Source organism: Cucumis sativus, chromosome 7, assembly GCF_000004075.3.
Source record: "Cucumis sativus cultivar 9930 chromosome 7, Cucumber_9930_V3, whole genome shotgun sequence".
Classification (NCBI taxonomy): Eukaryota; Viridiplantae; Streptophyta; class Magnoliopsida; order Cucurbitales; family Cucurbitaceae; genus Cucumis; species Cucumis sativus.
Genome location: NC_026661.2, coordinates 2,272,019 through 2,298,172, shown reverse-complemented (window position 1 = coordinate 2,298,172; position 26,154 = coordinate 2,272,019). Strand labels below are relative to the sequence as shown.

Below are 26,154 nucleotides of genomic sequence, written 5' to 3'. Positions count from 1 at the left end.
TTTTTGTTAATAAATATTAAATAACATTGCAAAAATATAATTGACTTCTCCTAATAGTTGATACGAAGAGTCAAGTAAATCTGACAAAGTATATCGATAAGGGGTCGATTTCCATGAATGCAAAGGCTACAATGTATGTATCAAATATACCTTTCCTCAAATGCAAGTTAGCAGAATACCCCAATAGTTAATAGAAATAAGGGACCAAAACAAAGCTACATTGGTAAAGCATTCTATTTACTTTTCAAAATAATAAGTAGACCAGATAGTAACGTTTGCACTTTGCCTTTGAAGATCTTTATCACATCAGATCCAAATTAAGCATAGTTGGGCACATCAATAATCAACTTATATTACTCTCAGCAAGATTTTTGTGTTGCCATATAGAAACTGTATACCAGTTAAATAGCAGTCCACCACACAATAAAGAAAGTAAATCCATGATAATTAACACTGCATAATTTCAAGTCATTCTTCAACGTTAACCAATTCATATTCAACCAGTGAGAGATTGTTGTCTTCTTTAGCCTCAAAGTTGGCTGGTTCAGCTACTTCAACTCGTCCCCATTTATCTACTGCTAACCTCATAGAACCTTTGAACATGTCAATCTTTGCATTCCTTAGGGTCACAGTGTTTCCTGGCTTCATGAGATCAACTGCAGAGTTTACAACCATTCGTTTAGATAATATTACACAATAAACATTAATTACATACAAACATACACAAGTTTGTTTGGGAGCAGGGGGGAGGATGAGCAACGATTGAAGATCACTTCCACCAATACAAGCATTTTACCGCCTATAATATACACGATACATAGCAATAGGTTGTTGATACCAAGCAGACACATAAAAAAATATCAATCACTAAGTAAGAGGCAATATATAAAGAAACGGGCCAAACGGCTCTGCAATTAAAATGACAACAATGCAACATGAAGACTAAGTATGTCTACACCCATGAACCTAAATCCACCATCTCAACGGTCCTGACTTGAAGGAGATAAACATAAAAGAAGCTCTATCCTGACCAGTAACATCTAATCCCACAGACTAAAAAACTCACACACTAACTGTCCTTGAGGATCATTTCAAGTGCTTGAACAAAAGATATCCTACCCTACAGTAATTCTTAGTGTTCTGTTTTTGACAATGTAGTTCACTTTGCGCAACTAGTACATAAAGGCTAAAAAGAAGTGTTTTTAAGTGTTAAAAAAAAGTAACTTTAAGCATGTAGAAAGTCAATCCAAAACACCCAAGTGTTCTGCCCAAAGTGTATTCCTATTACAGACCTTGTTAAACGCATTTTCAAGTTATCTTGAATCTCAATGTTTGATTATGATTACATTCCTTGTAATACAATTATCTCAACATTCAAATTCTGTTTATATTAGAATATAACTATTAAATAACTATTATCCACGGTGGTTCAGCACAGAGGAGGTCATCCCTAGGGTGAAATAAATTTTCATTGGTGCAACTCTAAAAGATTATGTAACACTGTAAAGGAGAGTTCTTTGCAGTCTATATTGTAACTTCTCAGTTATCAAGGACTTCCACAAACAAAAAAGAAGACCACTAACTGTTCCAGAAGAATTCAAAATCACCAAATGACATCCAACGAAATGGAAACATACAAAAAATCGTCTCAGCAAGCACTCAATACATTCAAAAGATGAGAAAAACGTAAGCTTTCAAACAAAATCATCAGAGAAACACACCTTGGTCGTTTCGAGCTGTGAAGACGATGGAACCAGTCTCATCACCAACAAGACATTCAGAGATTCGAGTTAATTGCTGAGGGCGAGCAGTAAGCATGGTGGATCGTCCACCTTTATTAACAACCTTAACATTTTTGGAACTCACAACCTTGACGGTGAGAGTGTGGCCACTGGTACCAGGCTTTAGCTCTTCTACTTTTACGAACACAGGCTTCCTCTTTGCTGGAGCATTGGCTGCTGGCGTCGCCATGGAAATCCAAGAATATGAACGAATTTCCGTTGCCGATGAAAATAGAACGCGAAAATGGAGAATGAAACCGAACCTGAGGGTCAAAACCCTAACCCTAAGAAATTAATTTCGCGTTCTACTCACATTTGGGATTTCCAGATTGGGTTTTAGAATATGGGCTCATTTTCCAGCCAATGAATTGGGCTGCTTTCCCTTTGTTTGGCCCTCGTGCTTAAATAATTCCATAATTATAATTGGTCGCAACTTCACAAATAATAATTAGATATATAATAACATCTTAACAAAATTTAGGAAAATTTATTGTTATTATCCACCATAAATTAATATTTATCACTTTAACAGATTTTGCTATATTTATAATTTTTTAAAAATGTTATTATATACTTAATTATTTTGAATCTAATGGTTATATTTATTATTATTATTGTAGACTATACAATTAAAATATTCAAAATTTAATTAAAAACAGATTTTTTTATTTAACAAAGACTGTTAATTGTTGAGCATGTTGAATATTTCTTATAAGATTTTTATATTAAACTGAAAGTTGAGATATTTATTTGGACATAATTTTAAAAATAATAATTAAATTTATATCGTTTAAAATAATGGTAAAGTAAATAACAAAGGGAAAAAAAGAAAGTTTACACATATATGTATACACACCCAGATACAAAAAAATCTTAAGTTTTATTTTCCCATGTTTATATATACTAATTTTAACTATATGTGTTGCACGAGTCTCATAATGTATGTATATATGTATGTATGAATGTATATAATTGAATTAAAAGTCTTATAGGCAATAAACATAATAAATCAAATTTGTTAGAAAAAAACAAACAAATTATTGGTTATAATAATAATAGTAATAAGAAAATAACACCTAGGATTTGAATCTGATCACCAAGTCCGAGTTGAAAGGTACCTCGTCCTATAATACCATCATTTGATATAGATTAAATGTAGTTTGGCACATATTTCATCTAGTATTTTATTGAGTGTTTTTGTGCAAAAGAGTCATTCTTAGTATTAAACTACAAATATTATAATAAACTTATTTTTAATAAGAAAAACTTATATAATAACAGTAAAAAAGAAGAGTTGTACACAAGAAATAAATTTGATAGACGATGGGTAATGCAAAACCTCCATTATGAACTTGATTACAAGACACATTCTACATAAATTTGTTCGTGAGGCACTAAAAACATAAAAATTATAAACAATAATCTTTCAAATTTGTTGGACTATATAAGAATGACAATATAAAATCAATCATTTTCCTTATCTTGACAGAAACCAACTAGTCATAGAAATCATAGATACTCCAAATGATTTTCAATAACAATACAACAATGTGACGTTAAAAAAAAATCCACCAATTTATAGGGATTGTTATAAATAACCCCAGGGGTTTTACATTTTTAAGTAACATGTGTGGCTAAGAAAAAAAAAAAGAACGTTGATTCTGTTTCTTGCATGATGGGTTCTTGTTTGATTGGTTTTGTAAATTTTTTTATTCTTATAATCAAGAAATGTGATTGTTTATATTGGTGGGTGAAGGAAATTTTGCAGCAAACCCATTCAACCTAGAGATCCTTAATGGAAAATAAAACAGATTGTGAACAATAAACAAATTTTAGTTATCAAAATTTGTGCATAGATGAAAGTGATGGACGGTGGGTTAAACAATATATCACAAACTAAGTTCACAATCCTCGTAACCTCTTTTAGGTTCATTGCATATTGTCTTTCAATTGATATATATATATAGAGATCTTGAATGCAAAATAAAACATCATCCTCATACAAAGTTTCCAAACATCAAACATAAAGAAGAATTTAAAAGAGAAAAAAAAACGATATGGGTGTGATTAAGCATTTGATCTTATTGGTTACTACATTCTTGATGTCATTGCTATCATTTACTATTGAGGCTCGATCCCATGTTGACATTTTTTCTTTGAGGAAGTATGGTAATATTGTGTCTGGTGCCGATGTCACTGAGGTATAAATACATAATAAAAGTATATACCAAAGTGATGACTTAATGAATTAATTAATTGTTTTTGCTAACTTTTGTAGTCTTGTTGCTTGTGAAACATAGGCTTTGAAAGATGCATGGAATGACGCATGTGCATCTGATCGTCCAAGTGCAGTGGTTATTCCAAAAGGAACATTTAAAGTAAGAGAAGGAGAATTTAAAGGCCCTTGCAAGAGCCCTATTGAATTTCGAGTTCATGGAACATTGCAGGCTCCAAAACATCCTCATGGAGATAGTTGGATTACTTTTGCATATGTTGATAGATTGAGACTATCAGGTGGAGGAGTTTTTGATGGCCAAGGAAAGGCAGGTTGGGAAAAGAATGATTGCCATAAACGTATAGATTGTGCTAAACTCCCAATTGTAAGTTCTATATCTTTTGTTTTCCTATCCATTAACTACATTCGTCTTTGTTCATTATGAAGAGGTTTGTTAGATTTTCGTTCTCTATTATTTTCATTTTTACAATTTGGTAAATGTGTTCTTAATACCATACGATAATGATTAAGAAATTAAATATTGAACGAAACTTAACCATAAAAAATTAGGCAAAAGAGCCATTTTTTTATATAAAAATATAAAGACTAAATAGATAGAGAAAACTCATAATTTTCATCCCTCCCTAATAGTTTGTGCATGACTTTCTCCCCCATCTCTGACACGACTTATTGATCGCATATCAAATGAGCAGAGTTTAAGATTCGACTTCATTACCAATTCAATTGTGAGGAGAATAACATCACTCGATAGCAAAAACTTTCATGTCAACATCCTAGGGTGCAACAACCTCACATTCCAAGGTGTTAACATAATTGCACCAGAAAATAGTCCCAACACAGATGGAATACACATTGGTCGATCAATTGGGATCTCAATCTTGAAATCTCGAATAGCAACAGGAGATGATTGCATCTCACTTGGAGATGGAAGTAAACGAATAAAAGTCAATAATGTGATATGTGGGCCAGGGCATGGAATAAGCATAGGAAGTCTTGGAAAATACAATAACGAAGAACCTGTTGAAGGTGTCATAGTAAATAATTGCACAATAATAAACACCACCAATGGTGTTAGGATCAAAACATGGCCAGCCTCTCCCGTTGCTGGTATTGCCACCAACATGCATTTTTCAGACATTACAATGGTCAACGTTAGCAACCCAATTCTCATAGACCAGGAGTACTGTCCATGGAATCAGTGCAATCGTGAGGTATTGATCACATTCTTAAAACTTTGATTTTGAAATTCCTTCATACATTTCAACTTCACGAATAAACTTTGATTTTCACTTTCAATTTTTCAGATTCCGTCAAATATTAAGATTAATAAGGTGAGCTTCAAGAACATTAGAGGAAGTTCTGCAACTCCAGTGGCAGTCAAACTTATTTGTAGTAGCAACCTACCATGTGAAGAAGTAAAAGTAGCCAACATTGACCTCGTTTATAATGGAATAAAAGGTTCTATTACTTCTGAATGCATGAATGTGAAACCAATCATTTCAGGAATACAAAATCCTCCGATTTGCTCTTCTTCTTACACCACTGCTTCAAAATGATGGACAACCTTAATTAGAATATAAGACAACTCCTTTGTCTTTTAATTTACTTTTATTTTTTACTTTTCCAAACAAACAAGAGGCTGAAATGTTTGAGACAAACTTGGTAATATGAGTACCCTAGATTTATTAATGAAAATTCTTGGGTAATTAATATAAGAAGTAATCCTAAATTTAGATTGCTTTTGTCACTTTCAATGAAATGCCAATATTTGTTCAAAAAATTTACCAAAAATTATGAAACATTTCCTTTTATATATACATGTGTGTATGAAATCATAATGGACTTCAAACATAATAACTATAAATTCTTTAGAGGCTTTTACTTGAACTATGCATTCATAATCAATATCTCATGTTATATATCTTCTTATTTGGATATGAATTCTATTCATTCATGTACTTTCATATAAATTCAAGTGTAAAAACATCAAATAAAATCAATATACCTTTTGTTCTGGAACGAATGAGAGCTTAATTTAAAATATCATCACTCGAAGTTATTTCAAATACACACTTATATAAGTTTTGCTCAGAATCCATGTTTAATAAATTCATCAAACATCTCAACTTTCATTTTATTTATTGTATATTGGATTACATTGTGTGACGTGGACATCCATGTTGGTCTTCAAGCAAGAACTTACATTTATTCGAGTGAAAAAATTAATCCTTCCAATGTTTAAGTAAAAGTTAATTTTTTGCCAAACAAATAATGGTTTAACTACATCATACGTCTTGTATGGGATGTATAATTTTTGTCGACATTGGGTAGCCTACTAATACTATTGATATATGATGAATTTTTTACAGATATTTTAAGGTAATTACAATGGGTGACCATTTTAGAAATAATAATTAATTATATAGAAAGTTTAACAACATTTAAAAAAATTACAAATATAACAAAGTTTATCAACTTGTAGTTAGATCAATATTTGCAACATGATCTACTAATGATAAGATTTAACCTTGAATACTTTTTCTGTTTTAATAATTTTTATAAGAAACTTTTAGACAAAAGGTCTTAATTTATTAAGAAATTTCACAAATATCGTACATTGAAAATTATTTTCTTAAATATAAAAAATAATACTTTACGGACAATTATAACCTTTCATTAATTATTAATTATATATTATATTCTTAAGATTATTTAAAAAATTACTTTATTTAAAACGATTTGTATTTAATATGAATTCCATAACTTCCTAATATTTGTTTGAGAATTAATACGTTAATAAATTTCAAGTATCTTTTAAATTAATTATAAATCAGAATATATTATAATAATTATAATTTTATTTTATTTTGTAATAAACTATTTAATTATTCTTTCTAAAAATATAACTTAACTTAATTGTTCACTTTCTCCGGCAGCCATTACATTATCTTCTCCATCGTCGACAGTTTTTTTTTTTTTTTTTTTTTTTTGCTATTCTTCTCCATCATTTGAACTTCTTATTACATCTTATTATAAATTTGTATTCAAATTTATCATAACCGTAAGCTGCAGAATCTTAACAAATCGCCGCCATATACAATTATTCATCAGCTGAAGATACGATAAAATCTAGTCATTTGTTATTTTGCTCATTTAAAATTAGTTCATTATGAGTATATCATATGCATATATATAATATATTAACAATATTCCTCTTATTTTAATGTTATTCTGTTTTGATTTTACCAGTTTTTTAATATTCCCTTTAAACATATACCACATATTATTTATGATTATACTAGTTTTAGAATATTATTGCATAATATAATAGGTTGTATATGTTATTTATTATATATATACCACATCTTATTTATATTTATATTAGTTTTATATATTAATTGTGAGATATAATACTTTTAGTTGATGTTTTATACGAAGAATAACATAAGTATGTCATTTGATATTTTACCAATTTAAAATTAGTTCATTTTGAGTATATCATATGCGTATATATATATATATATTATATATTAACAATATTTCCCTTATTTTAACGTTATTTTGTTCTGAATTTACCAGTTTTTTAATATTTCCCTTGAATATATACCACATATTATTTATGATTATACTAGTTTTATAATATTATCGCATTATATAATAGGTTGTATATGTTCTTGATTGTCGAAATGACAAGCTTTTCGTTGAATATGGAAAGTGAGAAAACGGTAAAGAAGTTTACTATTTTAATGTTGCACGATTTCCTCTCATTTTCTATATTAATATAATAGGTATATTTTGTTAAAAAACTGCCTAATGGGCAACTTTAATACATAATCAATATTATTTCAAACATAACGTATTATTTACCACATAATATATGAATATTTAAATAAAAAACATAAACAAATTTATATAATAACCTTTCACTAATAAAATATACACTGAATTCATATATGTTATTTAGTATATATATACCTCATATTATATACAATAATACCTTATACATAATTCATACAGAATTTGTGTTTAAATTTTTTGTTTGTAGAATAAATATTACTAAAATAGTAGTAAACGACATGATCATACATACATATTTTTCCTATAAATGCATTTGATTACATTATACTTTAATATATCCGCAATCTATAATAGTTATGTTCTATGTTTTAGTATATATGTACCTCATATTATATACAATAATACTATATACTGACATATAGTTCTATTATTTTTTTGATAGGATGACCGTTCTTTTTCAACGTTGAAATCTTAATAAACTCGAGAATGTATCACATTCAAAACTAAATTTTCGTTTGTTTGTCTATTTAATCTAATATTTAAAATATACCTAATATACCAAATGTTTCATATATTTTGAATATAATATAAAATATACATAATATACCGAATGTTTCATTTGTTTTAAATATATATAATATTAAGCACAAATTTTCTAGCTAGATTCTCTCGGATAAGTTTTGTATTTTTTGGCCATCGAAAGTTTTTTTTTTCACCGCCAAAATCTCAATAAACCCTAAAATGTATCACATTTAAAACTACATTTTCATTTGATTGACTATTTAATTGAATATCTAAAATATACATAATATACCTAATGTTTTATATGTGTTGAATATATGCAATACTAACCTCAAAGTTTTTAACTAGATTATGTTCGAGAAGTTTTGTATTTGTGAGCCGTCAACTGTCTTCTTCTTCACCTCCGAACTCCCTAAAATTTTGAAGTAAAAATCGTAATCCACGTTGGAAGGAGTAGACAACCATTTTCATAGAAGGAAAACATGAAAAGTTTTCCATTTCTTTTTCAAAACTGTACCTCATTATTTTTTCAAAACTGTACCTCATTATTTTTTCCATTTAGATATTTATTATAAATCAATTAAACAATAGAAATTTGTATTAAATTATTTTGGGCCCCACTTATTTCCAAAACAGTGTCCCACCATTTTTTCCATTTAAATATTTGTTATAAATCAATTAAATTAAATAATAGAAATTGATATTAAATTAATTTAGACCTCACTTCTTTCCAAAACTATATCCCACCATTTTTTCTATTTAGATATTTATTATAAATTAATTAAATAATAGAAATAAGTATTAAAGTAATTTAAGCCTTCATGTAATATACTAGTTCATTTAGGACTTTTATAAAATTTATTAGTAATTTGGATTTTTTTACGTAATATCATACATCAATTTAGGTTAAAAACCATTTTTATAAAATCGTTACTATGTATATTATTAAGTTGAATAGGATGTTAAGCCTGCTAAATTTGGCGGTTGTTTTGGGCTAGCCCAAATCAGGAATTCATTGTTATAGGGCTAAAAATCGGCCCGGTCCATTGGGGGATTCTCTCTTTTTATTTTATTTTTTTAATACTTTTAGGTTGCGTAATAATAAGAAGATAGAAGAACATTCTTAATTCTCAGATTACATAGCTTTCTTCTGCAAAATTGCTCGATTGAACCATCTGTGCGAGAAAAGGTACTCTTCGATTGTTCCTTTCCTTCTAATTCATACCCATATTTTTGCATGTCAATATTATGTTTAACCCTTCTTTTGTTCGGCCATTTTCTTCTTTTGATGAAGATTATGATAGCTTGATTAGTGTGAATATTTTGGATTTTCGTATTGTCTCATCATTTTTTCTTTCTTTTTTGATTTCCTGGTCTTTAATTGTGTTCATCGCATGTAAAATGAATTTTGATTATGTTAAAAGGTTGCAGTAACTAGCTAGGGTTGTGGGTCATGAGTGACTAAAATCATGTCCAATTATTATGATTAAGAATTAACATTTAAAAAGTGTAAATTAAACATCATATTAGTTTCAGAGTGATTTTGAATATCAAAAGAAAATTATTTTAGCCTTTTCAAAATTAGCCAAAACATGCAATTATTAGAGAGCTGAAAGAAAATTATCTGTTTTACTAGTTAAACCCCACATGATCATATTTGTTGATTGATCAGTGGTTTTGTTTTGTGCATACATGCTCGTACCCTAGTCTATTCATGATAGGTCATAAGTGTTGAAACTCCTCTTTTGCTCCTTTTTGGCAAATGCAAATCTATTTTGATAATTCATGATTAATTCAGATTTTGCTAATGCTCTTTTTTACAAATACTCTTTTGGCTTTTACATTCTAGCTTAGTTTATGCATCTATGTTTCTGGTGGCTATTTTTTCATTATATTGATGGTATAATCTGCAACCATGCCGAAGAACAAGGGAAAGGGAGAATTCAGATTTTGCTAATGCTCTTTTTTACAAACACTTCTTTGGCTTTTACTTTCTAGCTTAGTTTATGAATCTATGTTTCTGGTGACTAATTTTCCATTATATTGATAGTATAATCTGCAACCATGCCGAAGAACAAGGGAAAAGGAGGAAAGAATAGGAAGAGAGGTAAGAACGAGGCAGATGATGAGAAGCGTGAGCTTGTGTTTAAGGAAGATGGACAGGAATATGCTCAAGTGCTTCGAATGCTAGGTAATGGTCGGTGTGAAGCGATGTGTATTGATGGAACTAAACGTCTTTGTCATATTCGAGGAAAAATGCACAAGAAAGTTTGGATTGCAGCTGGGGATATCATACTAGTTGGTCTTCGTGACTATCAAGACGACAAAGCTGATGTGATTCTCAAATACATGCCTGATGAAGCCAGGCTTTTGAAAGCTTACGGTGAGTTACCTGAGAATACACGTCTTAATGAGGGTATTGTTGGGGGTATGGATGATGATGACGAAGGTGGTGGTGATGCTTATATCGAGTTTGAGGATGAAGACATTGATAAGATCTAGATGTTAGTCCTTTATTTTGAATAATCTCTTAGTAAATGATAACTATATACTAAAGTGGGGTGAGGTTTTATAACCGAATTCCATTTCGTAATAGTCTGAAAATGCAGATGGGAATCGGTTCAATCCCATGTAACATCTGTTCGTTTATACTGAATGATTGCATATGCCCCTTCTAGCCAATAATACTTCTATTGAAATACAACTTCACCCCGTTGTTGAGATGGTTTTGTACCATTCTTTTTAAATGCAAGATGTGATATTTTTTCTTATTTTAAGAGTAAATGAATAGACATTCTACACTATATGGAATTGTACTTTTTTCTTCTGTTGTCGTGTGTCAGGTATACATTCATTGCTTAATGTACAAAATAGTTATGATGTCTTCTCAACTTGCTTCAATAGTGTTCATCAGTCTGCACTAGTTAAGGTCAATTATAAGCCTTTTACTTTAGATCCATTGGTCTTTGTGGTGGGAAAGTTATTATTGTACAAAGATTTCTGCATTTTATTTAAGGAAATACTTTGCACTATTGGAGAATAGTTTTGTGTTATTATAGTTTGATTAGAATAGTTTGTGTTCGAGGTGTAGATTATTTTCGTTTGAATTACATATGTGTTTAGTGTGTAGACTATTTTAGTTTGATAAGGAAATAGTAAACACTATAGCAAATAATATAATAAAAAAATGATGGTTGTCAGATAATAAAAACTGTAGCAAATAGTATTTACGTAGTTATTATAGTCCTAGATAAGTTTTGTTCCAAACGGTAGTTATTATGGTCTTACTAGTCCTAGATAAGTTTTGTTCCAAACGGTAGTTATTATGGTCCTAGACAAGCTTTGCTCCAAACGGTTTCTAAGTGGTTACCGACTGATTATGAGAGTTTTTATCCTTAATATACATGGGGTTGCCTTATAACATAAATAACATCAAAGATGATGGACTGGGAGATTTCAATGTCTAAATTACACACCGATTCTAGATTCAAGTGGAGAGGAACTTGGAGAACTGTTGATATATGCATCGTTACATTTGATTTCTCCTCTGCCCCCAGCTTGCTTTTGTCTGCTCTTTTTATCTCTTTCACTCTCTGCTAGTGTTACCCAATCCCGTTTGCTCACCTAAATTGAGAAGAAACAATAAATATACAATGAAAAACAGAGAATAATGGGCCTTTTAAGTTGAAGCTACTTGGGTTGGTCTTTGCTTTTTATGGTTTCCGAACTAGGTCCGAAATGACTTTTAAAGTGTTAAAAAAATGTGAAAAAGGGTTTTCAAGCAAAAGCCATTCCGATTAGGTCTTTCATTAGTCAAAGTGGATTGAGATATACCTTTGTAAAATATCCATCAAAGTGGAGGCTTGGTACTGTTTTTCTCCTTGATATATCACTTGAACCTTTTGATCTGTTCTTAGCCAAGTTGCTATCTGTATTCTTCAAAGCATCAGCAGAGAAGTTAATAGATCTTACAGATACTTCATTAGATCCGCAGCTTTCCTTTTCTTCTGCACTTATATCAAAGAGCCTTTGGCTTATCATCAATCTATGATTGTTGTCAATCACTTCTGATGGCTTCCTCGTGTGAGTTTCAACCGAGGATCCTTCAGGAAGGCGGGTGGCCATCCATCGCTCTAGCCAGCTCCAGCTCATGTTCGCTTCTATGACGTCGGATTTCGAGTGCTTTCTCTTCGAGCAAATTCTTAACTAACGATGCGATAGGAGTAACAAGAATTATTTCACCAAACAATCCGACTTCTTTATTTTCTAAGGAATTATTATAATTGTACCTGTTGTGAGAAAGCATAAGCTAGAGCCCTTTCACGCCTGGTTGATGCTTCTAGCCTGTTTTGAATCCTCATTTTTGTTACATTGCTACTCACTGTACTATCATCCCATTCTTCCTACAAAATCCAGAGGGCTAAACAGGTTACATATGATCATTACTAGCTTTCAAAGAATTACGAGAGCATGTCGTCTTCAACCTTCAGCCTATGTAATTGGGTTTTGGATTTCTGTTGTACTCGGTTGGAAAGAAAAGTTCTTTCATCTTGAACGGAGAAAGCTTCGGAATTCCCAGTCTGAACTTCAATGGACGTTCTTAGAGACTCTCCACTTGGACTTTCTATTCCCTCGATGATGTCCTTACAATCATTATCCATCGTCTTTATTTGCTCATCTCTACGCCGAGCCTGCAATTCAAATTCATCAATTCACAAAGTTCATTTCTATCCTTTTCGCTATAAAGCTCAAGAAGTTTGATGTTCCACTTCATTTTGTTGAATCAAAGAAGATTCAACCAAAAGTTTTGGGATCCAAATGTTTTAACACAAAGCAAAAGTGTTAAAATGACCAGAAAGCTTCTAAATGCTGACTGGATGATGAATGCTGCTTGTTCTTGGCGCTTCAACAATTGAGAGCTTAATTCCGATTCCTCCACTCCAGGTTCTTGTTTCTGTTTTGAAACCTCTAGCTCCTCAACAGGCTGTGTCACAGTCGCTTCAGAGCTTCTAATGGAAGCTGCATCTTCCTCAACAAGAACTGAATTGTACTCATCCCCACACAGGTAAGATCTAACAGAGTGCCATTTTTTCCTTTCCACAGAACTATGGCTCCTCGTCTGAAAAATTCGGATCAGAAATCAAAACAACAAAAGTTCACTCAGAAACCACGATCATCTTGGAAAGAAAACAAATAATTGGGATACAAATGAAATTGAAGATGAAAGCAAGTTAAAGAACAAAAGAAAAATCAAGAAGATTCAGCTTGGCATTTCATGAAGCACATAGACAGCAATGATTAGAAGAAAAAAAAAGTAGAACAAGTTCACAGAAAATGAACACTAACTATACTCCAAACTTACATTTTTCTCATGGGTCTTGAAAGAACGATTCCTCAAGAACACATTCCTAACCAATTCTCCTTTAATTCCCATGACATTCAACAAAACAGAGAAAACCCAGAAGGGAAATCTACAGAAAAACAGCTTCTTTAAGTCTTTGTGGTGCTGAAAGTCATGCAATGAGAGAGAAAGAGATAAATAAACCTGCGAGTAATTGACACAACTCAGAGAAAATGCAAATGGGGGCAGTATTATAAAGGTTAAAAAAGAGGGAAATGGAAGCAAATTGTTAGAGAGAAATTATCAAATACCCTTTAGAGCTGGACATGGGATAATTAAATCTCAAAGGAAATAATGGAAGATGAAGAAAAAGTAAAGGATTAGATTGGTAAGAGTTTAATTGCTTTGCAGATAACTTTTTGCACATGGTTGCCACACACTGCTTTGTGGTTTCATCAAACCAAACCCCCCTCAAAAGAAAAAAAGGTTTGCTTGGCAATGAGGATATGTCTATTCCTTTTCATTACACTCTGACATAACATAACCATCTTTTTTTCCCTTCTGGATTAAATTAACTATATTGGTCCCAAAATTATTCGGTTTCATTTTAGTCCCTACGATTTATAAATTTTTATTTTAATCCTTATGATTCTCTAAAATCTTTGGATGTGTCTTTGGTTGTTTTCATGTGTTAAACAATTTTCTTATTTGCTTTTGTTTCTTAAAACGAAAACGTCACAAAGAGTGATGATAGTATTTTTCCTTTTTGGGAAGATTTAACTATCCTTGTAGTACAACTTAGAATAAAAAAGTTCGAACAGATCTCGCTTTGTTGTTACTAGTACATATGAATTCACATGACAATTGAGTCATGCTTTCTTTAACTTCGAAACAAATATAAACGTATTTAAGTGTACAATCCACTTACTACCATTTAAAAAAGTCAAGTCAAGCCCTCCTTTGCCATTGCTTAGCAGAAGAAAAAAAGAACAAAAAAACATAAGTCATAAGGATGAAAATGACAATTTAACTGTTTTTTAAGTAATATATATCGTGTTTATTGATGACTTGTAGCATAGTAATAAATATCAATTTATGAAAGCGACTATACCCATAATTGATATTCACTCATTCTGTTAAAGGTAGATTTAATTTTTCATACTTCACTTATTCAATTAACAAACAATCATCCATTCAACTTTTTAATCCCTTCTCATCTTTTAATTACCTCTGTGGCCACTAGCCAAAACATATTAGTCTGTCACTTAACCAAAAGTAATGTACTGAAAAATTGTGAATAGTTGATTAGAAATGAGGATTGGATTTGAATATTTATAGTTTCTTATATTGTGGTTAATGCCTCAGGTTTAAATTTAATAATTTTTTCTCAATGGGTTCTTGTAATTTTGAAATGTTCTTTTGCCTTTCAACATGTCCATTTCATCTTTAGTAAACAACTTAATCATGTGCTAAAGTTAGAGGGTAACCTTTTGTGCATACAATGTTAAAAGTTTTGCTAATAGAATATATAGCAAAATCCATCCCTCTCTATATCTTATTTAAGTTTTGTTGTCTTATTTTGTAAATATTTTAGATAAGATCCAAATCCAATTAGTTGATTAGGGAACGGGTCTATGAATCAAATAAATTTAAATCCATAAAGCTTACCAAAGATCCCTAGAGATAAAAGATTTCTTCTTCATTTGTAAGGTAAGAAACTATATACTTCGAAAGTATATAAAGAAATTTTCATAGTCAGAAGTTAAACTTGACCACACTTGAAGACTCAAGTTCTTTTAAAGATATAAACATTATTCGAAGGCATTAATTTCATGAACATCAACACGTTTCACTTTCTCAAATCAAGCATACACATACAACTAAGAGAGAATAAGAGAATCAAATTCTACAAATCAAATCACATCGCATCAAGATCAAAATCAACAACACAGTTTTAACCATTGGATTTAGTAAACATAACCTCATCAAATCAAAATTAATATAAGGCGAACATTTAGTATCATTACTATAACTTTTCCCTTTACAAAAAATATCATTTTTTTTAAAAGACTATTTTATGAATATGACCTAACCTAATTTAAATTATATTACAAAAGTTAGTATATTCATTTTTTTTCTTTAGAAAAAACATTCTTGGACCCGTAGGAAGGGAGAACGAGAAGTCCAATATTATTACGAGTTGTATCGAATCAAATCAAAAACAAAATTGTACTTATTTTATTGCATGTCTTTACATTCAATTTTATGTTTTATTGGATATAAGCTTCTTCATCTCTTTCGTTAAGATTTTAATCCTACGTGATTTTTTAAGATAAGTTTATGTTTAATATGTAAGTTTGTTTATTGTGGTACATTCGATAATTTAATAGGGTAAATAAGTAACTTTGACTTTTTAATATAAATAAAGTGGATACAAAAATTCAAAATTCCAACTTCAAGAAAGAAAGAGTAAATGTCAAATAAAACAAAAAGTTTGGAGGATCGAATCTTCATCGTTACACATTGTTAAACTAACAAGACACTTTTATATTGCATCCCATCAAATTCAAACTTCAAACACATTGCTGGTTGATTCTTTAAGACAACCAACAAGTTATAAACCAATCCAAAAAGATGACAAACAAATCAAGAATCAAAGAGATTACAATATCAAATGCACAACTAAAATCAAGTTTACTTTACTGCACATTATTGATATTCGTGAAAAGTTCAACACCTACATGTAAGTAATTGTTTGAGATTACTGCAAATGAATAAAACAAATCTTACACGAGAAACACGCATGAATGCACAAACATAATTAACTTGTATGTGTATTGGAGACTTTAACCAATTTATTAAAGGATTAACTTTTTAATAATTCGCTTAATACATCTAATTATTTGTACGCTTTTAATTTAAAGATAGAAAAATAGCAAAATAAATTAAAATATTTGAAGTATATCAAATAAATGGCTACAGAAATGAAATGTTTATTAGGAATAGAATAAGAAATTTGGTTAAATTTGTGAGTTTTTTTATATATGTACTTTTATTTTTTAGAAAATATATTATATTTGGGGAAATTTGTAAAAATTTCGAATTGGGATTGGGAAGTTGGGTTACCCGCTTCATTCGGGTTTGCTTCCTTCCATTATTTTTGTGTTCTTCGAACTTCAAAGTCCACCGCGAAAAAACTCGGATACTGAATCCTGCGGATTTTCCTTATATAAATTGCCAAAGCTTCAAATTTTCTACTCCGCTTAAGCTCATGCAGTGCCATTCATCACCGTAATCGCCAATCGTAAGCTTTTGGCTCTTTGAAATCTTGCTGGTTGATCTTAGATTCAATTTCCATGGAGTAAAGCTGTTTATCGATTGTAGAACAAATCCGGAGAAGCCATTTCTTCATTTCTACCTTTATTACTTTATTGGGCCTGTGCAATTTGCCCCAAAGGCGGTCTAAGCTTAAGCTTAACAGAATCGGTTGGAATGCCTTGAATATCGCTACAAACCACAGCGCTGACGTGACGTGGGTTTCGTAACATAATCTTTCACTCTTCTTCTTTTTCTTATAATATGAATGTTATCTACTCTTACAGAGGTTTTAATTGATGGGTGTTTTACATTGTAGGACGTATCTGGTTACTTGGGCGCTCCGTACATGAGATCTTGAAGAAACAAAATGAGTGCTGTACCTAAAGAAAACATTGAGGTCATTGCTCAATGTGTTGGGATCAATAACTTATCCCCAGATGTCGCATTGGCAGTTGCTCCTGATGTGGAATATCGTTTGCGGGAGATCATGCAGGTATTTTTGTTGTTTATGCTTAAACTAAGGTATATGTTCGGCACAAGGAGAGTTTTTTTTTTAGGCTATACTTGTTTAGGTGTTGCTTAACAATGACTTTAGGTTCATAAAAATCGAGGGTCACCTGCGTGGCTGCCTTATACCAAAGAGAAGAATTGGGTGACTGGTATCTTTAAAACGGTTGGATGTTGGCAATGGCATTTATGAGCCCAATGCACGGCGTGGCTAAATTGAATAAGAGGTCACAGTATCTGTTCTAGTGGTTCTATGTCATGATACTCAAAAACTTGTAAAATCTTTATATAATAGAAACATTTCATTGATGAATGAACTAAAGAATAAACCTGACATTAATAGGCGTTTACAATAAAAGTCTCCAATTAGAGCATAAGTATGGTAAGCTGAAATGTGAAAAAAGGGTGCTTACTGCTTGGTTTTGTACCAAAAAAAAAAAAAAAAAAGCAGTAGAAAGCACTAATTCCATAAGACGATCAAAAGTGGAAAAAGAGTCTCTTATAAATATAGTGTGTCGTAGAATAATAAATGATGGAGGAGTTAATATTTATCTTCCTTGGAATCTAGGAGGCCATCAAATGCATGCGTCACTCCAAGAGAACTACGTTGACAGCAGATGATGTTGATGGTGCATTAAACCTGAGAAATGTAGAGGTAAGTACAATGCTAGAGCAAATGGCTTCTGTGCGTGTTTTAAATCTGCATGCCTTTGATGGTAGTTTTTCTATCATCTTTATATGCAAATATTCTTTTATTTCTTATATCTTGATTTAGGACTTGGAGTGATGTAATAGTCTGTCCTTGTCAATTCTGACAAGTGATGCACTATGTAAACCATAAGTTTCCTTATATAAGCGATCTGGGTTGGGATTAGTATGATCTCTTTTTGTTGATAATGTCCTGTCTTTAGTGCCTATTGACGTCAACTATCATAATGTTTGACTTGAAATATCCCTGCATTAGTGACCACTCCTAGAAAACAATCAACAAAAGGAAAACTTTGGTGTGTTTGATTTACAAGATAAGAAAGGCGTTTATTCTTGATTTTTTGGTATAACTTAAACGCTTCCATAATATAAAAATATCTTGTAAAGTTGATGTGTTATATTCATCAGATATAAAGGATGCATGATTTTTGTGCGTTTTATCTTGAAGATCCTGCTGGAGCAATTCAACATACCCTATGTTTCTTTTATCAGTTTCTAATAATGATTCACTCTCCTTTCTGATGTTAATGTGGCAGCCAATGTATGGCTTTGCCTCAGGAGGGCCCTTGCGATTTAAGAGAGCCATGGGACATAGGGATTTGTTTTACCTCGAGGACAAGGACCTGGAATTTAAAGACGTAAGACAAAGTTCATCACTCAACATGTCCCATTTAGGCCAATGTTAATTAGTGTAAATGTGGGTTTTACTTCTAGGTTATTGACGCCCCATTGCCAAAAGCTCCTCTTGATGCAGCAGTTTTTTGCCATTGGCTAGCAATTGAAGGTGTACAGCCTGCAATACCAGAAAATGCTCCTGTAGAAGGTTTGTCTCAAATCTGATTAAAACGTTGATTGTTATAACTCTCAAGTCAGGCAGATATGTATTTGGATCCCCAAAATGTAAACGACTAACTTTTGCTGGTAACATTTAACTTGCTAGCATGTAGTAGATATTTGTGTGTTTGTTGGTTTTGAAGAAGAAACGTTTCTTTAAGAGCAGTGTTTTACAAAGCCTTCCGGGAGGTACCTAGATGCACACCTTTCTTGAAGGCCCAAGCCCCAAAACCTTGGGGCTTGGGGGTTTTTTCATTACTTTTAACTGGTAGTAATAATTAGGTTTTTTCATTCTTTATTAGCTAAAAAATAAAATTACTAAGCCTAAATGCAAACTTTTTGTGTCTATGGGTCTTTTCTATTTCTTATGGATTTTTCATATTTTCATTTCAACTATGTTTTCTCTTCTTAGTTTATTACTTTTATATATAGTGCACCTCACAAAAAAAAAAGCCCACACATTTTTTATGCCTTGAAAACTATTGTGCTTTATTGCACCTTGAGCTTTAAAACCATGGATCAAGAGTGATGAGTGGTTCAAGGGCTCGAGTGAAAACCAACTGTAGTTATTGAAATGAAGAGGGAAAAGGAAATGGAGAGATGTACGTTTAGTTTTGTTTCATTTATTACAACTTTGCAAGGTTCAAGTTCAAATATAACTGTCTGAGTTTGGTTGTTCTAAGAATTGGCTTGAGGTTTTATGATCTTCAGTCTAACAATTTCTGCAAATGCTGAATCACTTGTGTGATTTTTCTGCAATTATGCAAGACTTTCTGCTCTGTTGGTTATGTGGGATTCTTTTAATGGTCAAAAGCAACCATGCTTAGATTGTTTTTAATATTTCCCAAAGGAAGAAGGAATTGGATGTACTTTTTCTTTAACATTTCTTCCTCTTTCCTGTTTTCTCCAGTTGTTGCAACCCAATTTATTTAGTAACCTCTATTTTGTATCTTTCCTTTCTACAGTAATTTTACCACCTTCTGATACCAAAAGTAGTGAACAAAAGGATGAGGTTCCAGTTGACATCAAATTACCAGTGAAGCATATACTTTCCAAGGAACTTCAGGTAAATGACTTGTTATTGGCTTATATTTTTATATTAAAGTTTAATTTATATCTAACCTACACGTTTTCAAACATTATTTGCAGCTTTATTTTGACAAAATCACAGAGCTTGTTGTTAGTAGATCCAGTACGGACCTTTTTAAGAAGGCATTAGTGAGTTTAGCTACGGACTCGGGACTTCACCCATTGGTTCCTTATTTTACGTGCTATATAGCTGACGAGGTATAAATGTTTGAACACAAGATTGGATTAGAATTTCTTGAGATTTGTTTTTTAATTTTAAATTTACTGTTGTTGATTCTCCAATGATATCAGGTTGCTCGTGGACTGGGTGATTATTCCCTTCTTTTTGCTTTGATGCGTGTTGTTTGGAGTCTTCTTCAGAACCCTCATATCCACATTGAACCTTATGTGAGTTGAATGTTGTGTAATCTTCTTTTTCTGAAGGTTGAGTTGAGATTCATGAATGTTCAAGTCCAGTAAGTATTGTGAGGACAACTCATTGATCTTCTATAGTGGCTGTATTACTATCATCATCTTGTGCTGCCTTGTCTTCCATGATTCTGGGCAGTCAGTGTAACTGATATTAGAATACGAATTAGAATAGAAGTCATTCAAATTTAGATAATTGAGTGAGACAAAGATGCATATTTGATTCATCTGCATTGTAGAGATGCTAAAAAGGAATTCATATCGATAAGTTCATTTGTGGATCCTGAAAGTTCGTGGAATTATTTCATTAGCAGGACATAGACATATCAATTATACTCCTTTTGTGATAAGCTCAAATTCAGATGGGTTTTTCTGTGAGGTTCTTCAGGGTGTCTTTAGCTTTTATCTGTAGTATTCCCTTTTTTCCCTCCTTCTACTTCCTTTGCAATTGCATATCAATGAAGGTAACATTTCTTGTGAATATAATATTTCAAGTTGATCACTAAAATAGGCTGATAGATGTTTCCAATTTCAAATGTTTGGCCTTGTGAATAATTTTCCTCCTATTATCTCTATCAAATACCAACTTGGGCTTTTTTTGTGGGCTTGGCTTTTTTGAATGCCTGTATATTCTTTCCTTCTTTCTCAATGAAAGTTGTGATTTTCCTGAAGAAAAAACGAATTTGGGCTTTTGATCATTCTTCAACTTGTTCAAAAGATATCTTTAGTATGCGTTTTATTCTTACATTGTGAGTCGGTTTTAATTCAACAAAAAGGATAAATACATGGTTTTGTTTGGTGCTTTGTGTGGAAGGTATTCATTCTGTCTCTGAGACAAGCATATTTTCTTCTCAGCTACACCAAATGATGCCATCTGTTGTGACCTGCCTCGTTGCAAAAAGGTTAGGGAGTAGGTTTTCAGACAACCATTGGGAGCTTAGAGACTTCACAGCAAAAGTGGTTGCTTTAATATGTAAAAGGTGAGATTTGATTTGTCAGGTTCTGTTTAGTCAAATGCTTATCATTTTTTATTATGGCCATAGGCAATTGAGACTGACTTTCTACATGGTTATGAAACTGCATGCCCGTATGGAATATCAACTTAAATTAGTTATATATTCTAGAGTTTTTATTTAAATAAAAATTAATTTTATATTTTATTGGCTTGCTTCTTATTGATCACTTGCAGTAATTGCAATGCTTCATTTCAACTACCACCTTAAACAAGTTAGCTGTAGTATACTGCATATCAAACTGGATTTGGTCTATATGAATTTTAATTTACAACACTCTGCAGAAAATAGGTTCCTCTAATACTTAGTGGGAGCTTGCTAAGGTATGATTTAGGAAGGGCTCTTCCATTCCCCTGTTGTATTACACGTTGATTTTGGGGCATTGTGCTTTCTCTACTTTTGTTTGGGAATATGGCTAGAGAGGATTGAGAGTTTGTGAGGGGCTTGAGGGATCTCAAGAGGAGGTGTGGTCTCTTGTTTGATTTAATATATCTCTTTTAGGCATCTGTTACTTGTGCTTTTTGTAATTATCCTTTCAGCCTTGTGCTTTTAGATTGAACTCCTTTATTTATTGCTAGTTTGGGACTTGGACGTCCCCTTTTATTGTGTTATCTTATCTTTTTGTATGCTCTTTTTGATTTTTCCATTTATCTCAGTGGAAGTAGGTTTTTGATCTTTAAGTAATACTACTAATAGACACACTACTAAAACATCTTTCTTCAGAGCATAGTATAATTCTTTGTCATCTGTAACATTACTTCCAAGATGTTTCGCTCTTTGCTAAGGTTGCAGTTTTAGTGTTGCAGGTTTGGTCATGTTTACAACACTCTGCAGACAAAGCTCACAAAAACTCTTCTCAATGCATTTTTAGACCCAAAGCGGTCTTTGACTCAACATTATGGTGCAATTCGAGGATTAGCTGCCTTAGGGATGAATGTGGTATGCTTTTTCTTACATGCTTCTTTATCTTTAATTAGACTATCTAGAGGGTTGGAGGTTGGAGAAGGATGCAAAAGAAAACATGACCGTGTGGAAATAAAACTGACGTGTTTGTCTCAAAAGTATGAAAAACAATGCTATTAGAGAGAAGGGAAGTGATCATGTTTATATAGTTTGCCTCTGTTTGCTATTTGAGATGAACAAGACAAATCAGGTTGAACTTAAAAGATGGCTATGATTAGTGTGTTGATTTTATCTGAATAGAATTTTTACCTCGTTGAGTTCATCCTTGTTTGGTTTTCTAACCTTTATAAGCTTGATATGATCGAAGTGAAAATAATCTAGCTTGATATTTCTTTTTATCTCACCAACACGAAGAGAATCCGGTCTGTTGGCCCTGCAGCTTCTTTTCTTTAATTTAAACACGTATTAGTTTCTCATTACCAAATAAAATTGTATACCAGAAAAGCCTTTGACCTTCGGATTCATTCCATGTTCAGACGTATGATAATGATGATCGCATATCTTTCAAGTGCAATAGTAAACATATGAAAAGTAAAAAGGTCTTTTGACTTCATAATTATTTGTAGTATTTAATATTTTATAGGTTCATCTTCTTATACTACCAAATCTTGAGCCATATCTGGGACTTCTGGAACCTGAGATGCTTCTTGCTAATCAAAAGAATGAGATGAAGAGGCATGAAGCGTGGCATGTTTATGGAGCCTTGCTCGTGAGTTCTTTTGTTAGGATCTGGTGTAGCATTCTTAGTTTCTTACCTGAATATTCTGTGGGAACTGATGTAATCTTTTAATGACACAAAATGGCTTACAGAGAGCTGTCGGTCAGTGCATATATGAACGCATCAAGATTTTTCCTCCTTTGCTTAGTACGCCAGCAGGTTCTGTTTTGCGGACAAATGCAAGAACTATCACCACCACTTTCCCAAGTAAGCTCTTGCAACTTTCTCTGAATCAAACTGAGATACAAAATGGTATCAATTTTAGTTCGCTTTTCTCTAAGCTGGAAAGTTTTATTCCTTGAATGACGTGATTTTCGGCACCTACTTCTCTTGAATTTTTGTTTCTGAGTTTTATTTAATGAATGGCACTGCATACAGAAACGTCCCCCTAGTATACCTTGAATTATATGAATAGTGAGCCTGCTGAACTAAAATGGTAAATATTTGATTTGTCCTAATTGTTGCATGCTGATTTTTTCTCTTGTTAAGTGACCAAATCCTTCAAATCCTACAACTTTTGGAATCTTCTAGTTTTTGATGCAAGTTGTATACTGCTTGAAGTTGACATGCTAAAATTCATTTTTTTTCCTGCACGTGTAATATTAGACAAACGCAAGGCAAATGCAGACTACTTAGAAGGGCAGCCTCCTCTCAAGAGGATGTCAATTGATGGTCCAATGGGCGTCATGTTAACTAATTCATCGGCATCACACATGGAAGGAACAGTTGTTCCGGCTGCCTCTGGCAATTCCAATCTGGTTTCGCCTACATCTTCTGGACAGATGCAAAATGAAGCCATATCATCGGGCAGCACTAGTAGAAAGGGGAAGCATGATGATCAAATTCTTAAAAAATCAGCTGTCCTATCTCAAGTCTGGAAGGAGGATCTTAATTCTGGAAAGTTGTTAACATCTATGTTAGATTTGTTTGGTGAAAGTATGTTCTGCTTCATTCCTGCTCCTGAATTGTCCCTGTTCTTATAATAACCATCATCCATTTTCAAGTAGAAAACACTGTTCATGTTGCTGTGGAATTGGCGTGTAAGTTAATGGCTACTAATCTTTTGAATTTAGAGGAAATTTATATGACAAAAAGAAAAACATCTTATTTCAGTTAACAAAAACCTCACTCTTTTGAATTGTTTCTTGAATTTACTAATACAGCGAGTTAAAAGGTAACTTTACTCAAGCAGCCATTATGGCAGTTTCACGCTCAACAGCCTTCATCAAGAAGCTGCCCTCTTCAAGCACCATCTGAACAGGTAAGAAGCCAATCCCATTAGCCATAGCTAGCATCATTCTTTTGATCTCAGTCTTATACGCATCCAGATCAACCATTCCATCCGAGTCACGATCAAATTGCAAAAACAGAGAACTATAGACAGACGAAAGCTCATCTGGACCAAGCTTCTCATCATTTCCGAAATCGGCATCGAACACCCTGAGGCTCTGTAACTCCTCCAGCATCTCATTATAGGAAAGGAGACCATCATGGTCAGTGTCGAGGTGAGCGAATTGGGCTCTTATATAGGCATTAAAAGCTGCCTCATCTTCAACAAAGTTGACAATTGTGGTACCGTCCAATATTTCCACACTCATTTTTCCTAGTTCTGATATTTAGGTGAATTAAAGAGGAAATTGGAAGGTATTGGAAAAGATTTTGAGTTGGGTTTTTTATGAGCAGAAGGTTGGGTCAGGTTTCTTCATATAAATAGGTCTCAGGAGGGTTTATTTCTCTTTTAGCCATTTGTTTATGCCACTGTTGAAGGTTCTTGGGGGCCAATCCTTGATTTGATTTAATGGATGTGAAAAAGGATGTTCAAATGGAATTTTATACAACACATTTTAATAATGAACCAAAGTCAACACAAGGAGAGGTCGGTGAGTAGAGCGTTAAGAATCCAATTGGTCGGTTTACAAAATCATGGCAGTTTTATTGCATGTTTGAGAATGATTTTAAAATGCTTAACATCACTTTTATCACATATTAGTAATATTAAAAATTTGATATCAAAAAGTGATTACAATTTACTTTTAAACATGCACTTATTTTAAACCTGCTTTTAACAACACCTAAGTCTATTGCTTATTATAATTAGTTTTTTTAAAAAAGAGATTTTTTCTCTTTTTTTAAAAAAGTTTAGAAAGTTAACCTCTAAAGTAAGTTACAAATTTATTCCTTACTAGCTACTGTATACTGAGAAGATATGCTGTCAAACTCTATTGACAATAATCTTTAAGGTTAAGGAATATTACGACTAAGATTTGAGAGAAAATTCTGCATGAATAAGTAAAAAAATAGTTTAAAGAATAAAATTTTACTTTGAAATGAAACCCTTCGACACGTTTTGTTTTGATGAAGAAAAAAAAAAAGCAAAGCTTTACAAAATATAGCAAAAAAATTTCAAATAAACTATAAAGAATTTAATAATTTTGGTATAGCTATATTTGAAAATGTTATATAGAGATTAAAACATACTATTAAATAATTATCCTCTTACTTCACTTTCAAATTTCTTCTCTCTTTCCATTACTAATATTCTCTTTATCTGATGTATATCTTGAATTTATGTCTTTTGCTTTTAACCTATGTTTAATTTATTGATCCACTCCATCTTTTTTTTTAAACAGCATCTATTGCTCTTTAATTTCTTACTATAATATTCTCTCTAACATTTCATTCTCTTTCTACACCGTTCTTTCTCTAAAACCTTTTTTTATTTCTTTGTCTATTTTACATAAACTTTTTCTTTAAATTATATATATATATATATATATATATATATATATATATATATATATATAAAATTATATCTTTACATCGTTTAATATTTCCCTTTACCTCTCTAAAAGTTTATTTTAAAAAAAATATTTTACCAAACAAAAAATTATTATTTTTTATTAAGTAATTGTAATTAT

The 26,154-nt window shown here is 31.9% G+C and overlaps 6 protein-coding genes across 7 annotated transcripts; 3 read left to right on the top strand and 3 right to left on the bottom strand.

Annotated features, from left to right (window-relative positions):
• Positions 1–216: 216 nt before the first annotated feature.
• On the bottom strand, positions 217–2,126 carry LOC101207595 (uncharacterized protein At4g28440). Its single transcript, XM_004144475.2, has 2 exons — positions 1,722–2,126; positions 217–656 (listed from the first exon to the last, which is right to left on the bottom strand). Exons 1-2 carry the CDS (start codon positions 1,969–1,971, stop codon positions 469–471), a joined length of 438 nt encoding a protein of 145 aa, XP_004144523.1. The 5' UTR covers positions 1,972–2,126; the 3' UTR covers positions 217–468.
• Positions 2,127–3,838: 1,712 nt separating this feature from the next.
• Positions 3,839–5,573, top strand: LOC101208480 (exopolygalacturonase). The gene is made up of 4 exons (XM_011661397.2): positions 3,839–3,982; positions 4,082–4,381; positions 4,710–5,228; positions 5,322–5,573. The coding sequence occupies exons 1-4, from the start codon at positions 3,839–3,841 to the stop codon at positions 5,571–5,573; spliced, it is 1,215 nt and encodes a 404-aa protein (XP_011659699.2).
• A 3,833-nt stretch (positions 5,574–9,406) lies between these two features.
• On the top strand, positions 9,407–11,141 carry LOC101207840 (eukaryotic translation initiation factor 1A). The gene is made up of 2 exons (XM_004144476.3): positions 9,407–9,526; positions 10,388–11,141. Exon 2 carries the CDS (start codon positions 10,402–10,404, stop codon positions 10,837–10,839), a length of 438 nt encoding a protein of 145 aa, XP_004144524.1. The 5' UTR covers positions 9,407–9,526; positions 10,388–10,401; the 3' UTR covers positions 10,840–11,141.
• Positions 11,142–11,531: 390 nt separating this feature from the next.
• Positions 11,532–14,134, bottom strand: LOC101208081 (protein IQ-DOMAIN 1). 2 transcript variants are annotated; one of them, XM_011660379.2, is made up of 7 exons: positions 13,990–14,134; positions 13,700–13,882; positions 13,190–13,456; positions 12,822–13,028; positions 12,627–12,740; positions 12,172–12,543; positions 11,532–11,961 (listed from the first exon to the last, which is right to left on the bottom strand). In XM_011660379.2, exons 2-7 carry the CDS (start codon positions 13,769–13,771, stop codon positions 11,806–11,808), a joined length of 1,188 nt encoding a protein of 395 aa, XP_011658681.1. In that variant the 5' UTR covers positions 13,772–13,882; positions 13,990–14,134; the 3' UTR covers positions 11,532–11,805. The 2 variants fall into 2 exon arrangements, with proteins under 2 accessions (XP_011658681.1, XP_011658680.1); XM_011660378.2 differs by lacking the exon at positions 13,990–14,134 and having other exon boundaries at positions 13,700–13,950.
• A 2,649-nt stretch (positions 14,135–16,783) lies between these two features.
• Positions 16,784–24,353, top strand: LOC101208326 (transcription initiation factor TFIID subunit 6). Its single transcript, XM_031889053.1, has 13 exons — positions 16,784–17,210; positions 17,313–17,489; positions 18,072–18,158; positions 18,748–18,849; positions 18,926–19,034; positions 20,011–20,111; positions 20,195–20,332; positions 20,426–20,521; positions 21,398–21,522; positions 22,362–22,494; positions 23,102–23,227; positions 23,329–23,443; positions 23,843–24,353. Exons 2-13 carry the CDS (start codon positions 17,364–17,366, stop codon positions 24,217–24,219), a joined length of 1,635 nt encoding a protein of 544 aa, XP_031744913.1. The 5' UTR covers positions 16,784–17,210; positions 17,313–17,363; the 3' UTR covers positions 24,220–24,353.
• LOC105436072 lies at positions 24,322–25,045 on the bottom strand. Its single transcript, XM_011660377.2, has one exon. It carries the CDS (start codon positions 24,832–24,834, stop codon positions 24,421–24,423), a length of 414 nt encoding a protein of 137 aa, XP_011658679.1. The 5' UTR covers positions 24,835–25,045; the 3' UTR covers positions 24,322–24,420.
• Between the last annotated feature and the right edge of the window lie 1,109 nt (positions 25,046–26,154).

Bases quoted from the DNA above. Each gene is read 5' to 3' on its own strand.
- LOC101208480 (XM_011661397.2), top strand. From the start codon at position 3,839: ATGGGTGTGATTAAGCATTTGATCTTATTGGTTACTACATTCTTGATG. The intron at 4,382-4,709 runs GTAAGTTCTATA...TCAAATGAGCAG, and splicing joins ATTGTGCTAAACTCCCAATT to AGTTTAAGATTCGACTTCAT. The intron at 5,229-5,321 runs GTATTGATCACA...TCAATTTTTCAG, and splicing joins GGAATCAGTGCAATCGTGAG to ATTCCGTCAAATATTAAGAT.
- LOC101207595 (XM_004144475.2), bottom strand. From the start codon at position 1,971: ATGGCGACGCCAGCAGCCAATGCTCCAGCAAAGAGGAAGCCTGTGTTC. The intron at 657-1,721 runs GTGTGTTTCTCT...TAAACTCTGCAG, and splicing joins CACAGCTCGAAACGACCAAG to TTGATCTCATGAAGCCAGGA.
- LOC101207840 (XM_004144476.3), top strand. From the start codon at position 10,402: ATGCCGAAGAACAAGGGAAAAGGAGGAAAGAATAGGAAGAGAGGTAAG.
- LOC101208081 (XM_011660379.2), bottom strand. From the start codon at position 13,771: ATGGGAATTAAAGGAGAATTGGTTAGGAATGTGTTCTTGAGGAATCGT. The intron at 13,457-13,699 runs GTAAGTTTGGAG...CGAATTTTTCAG, and splicing joins TCAAGACCCATGAGAAAAAT to ACGAGGAGCCATAGTTCTGT. The intron at 12,544-12,626 runs GTACAATTATAA...TCGCATCGTTAG, and splicing joins CTTATGCTTTCTCACAACAG to TTAAGAATTTGCTCGAAGAG.
- LOC101208326 (XM_031889053.1), top strand. From the start codon at position 17,364: ATGAGTGCTGTACCTAAAGAAAACATTGAGGTCATTGCTCAATGTGTT. The intron at 18,159-18,747 runs GTAAGTACAATG...TTAATGTGGCAG, and splicing joins TAAACCTGAGAAATGTAGAG to CCAATGTATGGCTTTGCCTC. The intron at 20,112-20,194 runs GTAAATGACTTG...CATTATTTGCAG, and splicing joins TACTTTCCAAGGAACTTCAG to CTTTATTTTGACAAAATCAC.
- LOC105436072 (XM_011660377.2), bottom strand. From the start codon at position 24,834: ATGAGTGTGGAAATATTGGACGGTACCACAATTGTCAACTTTGTTGAA.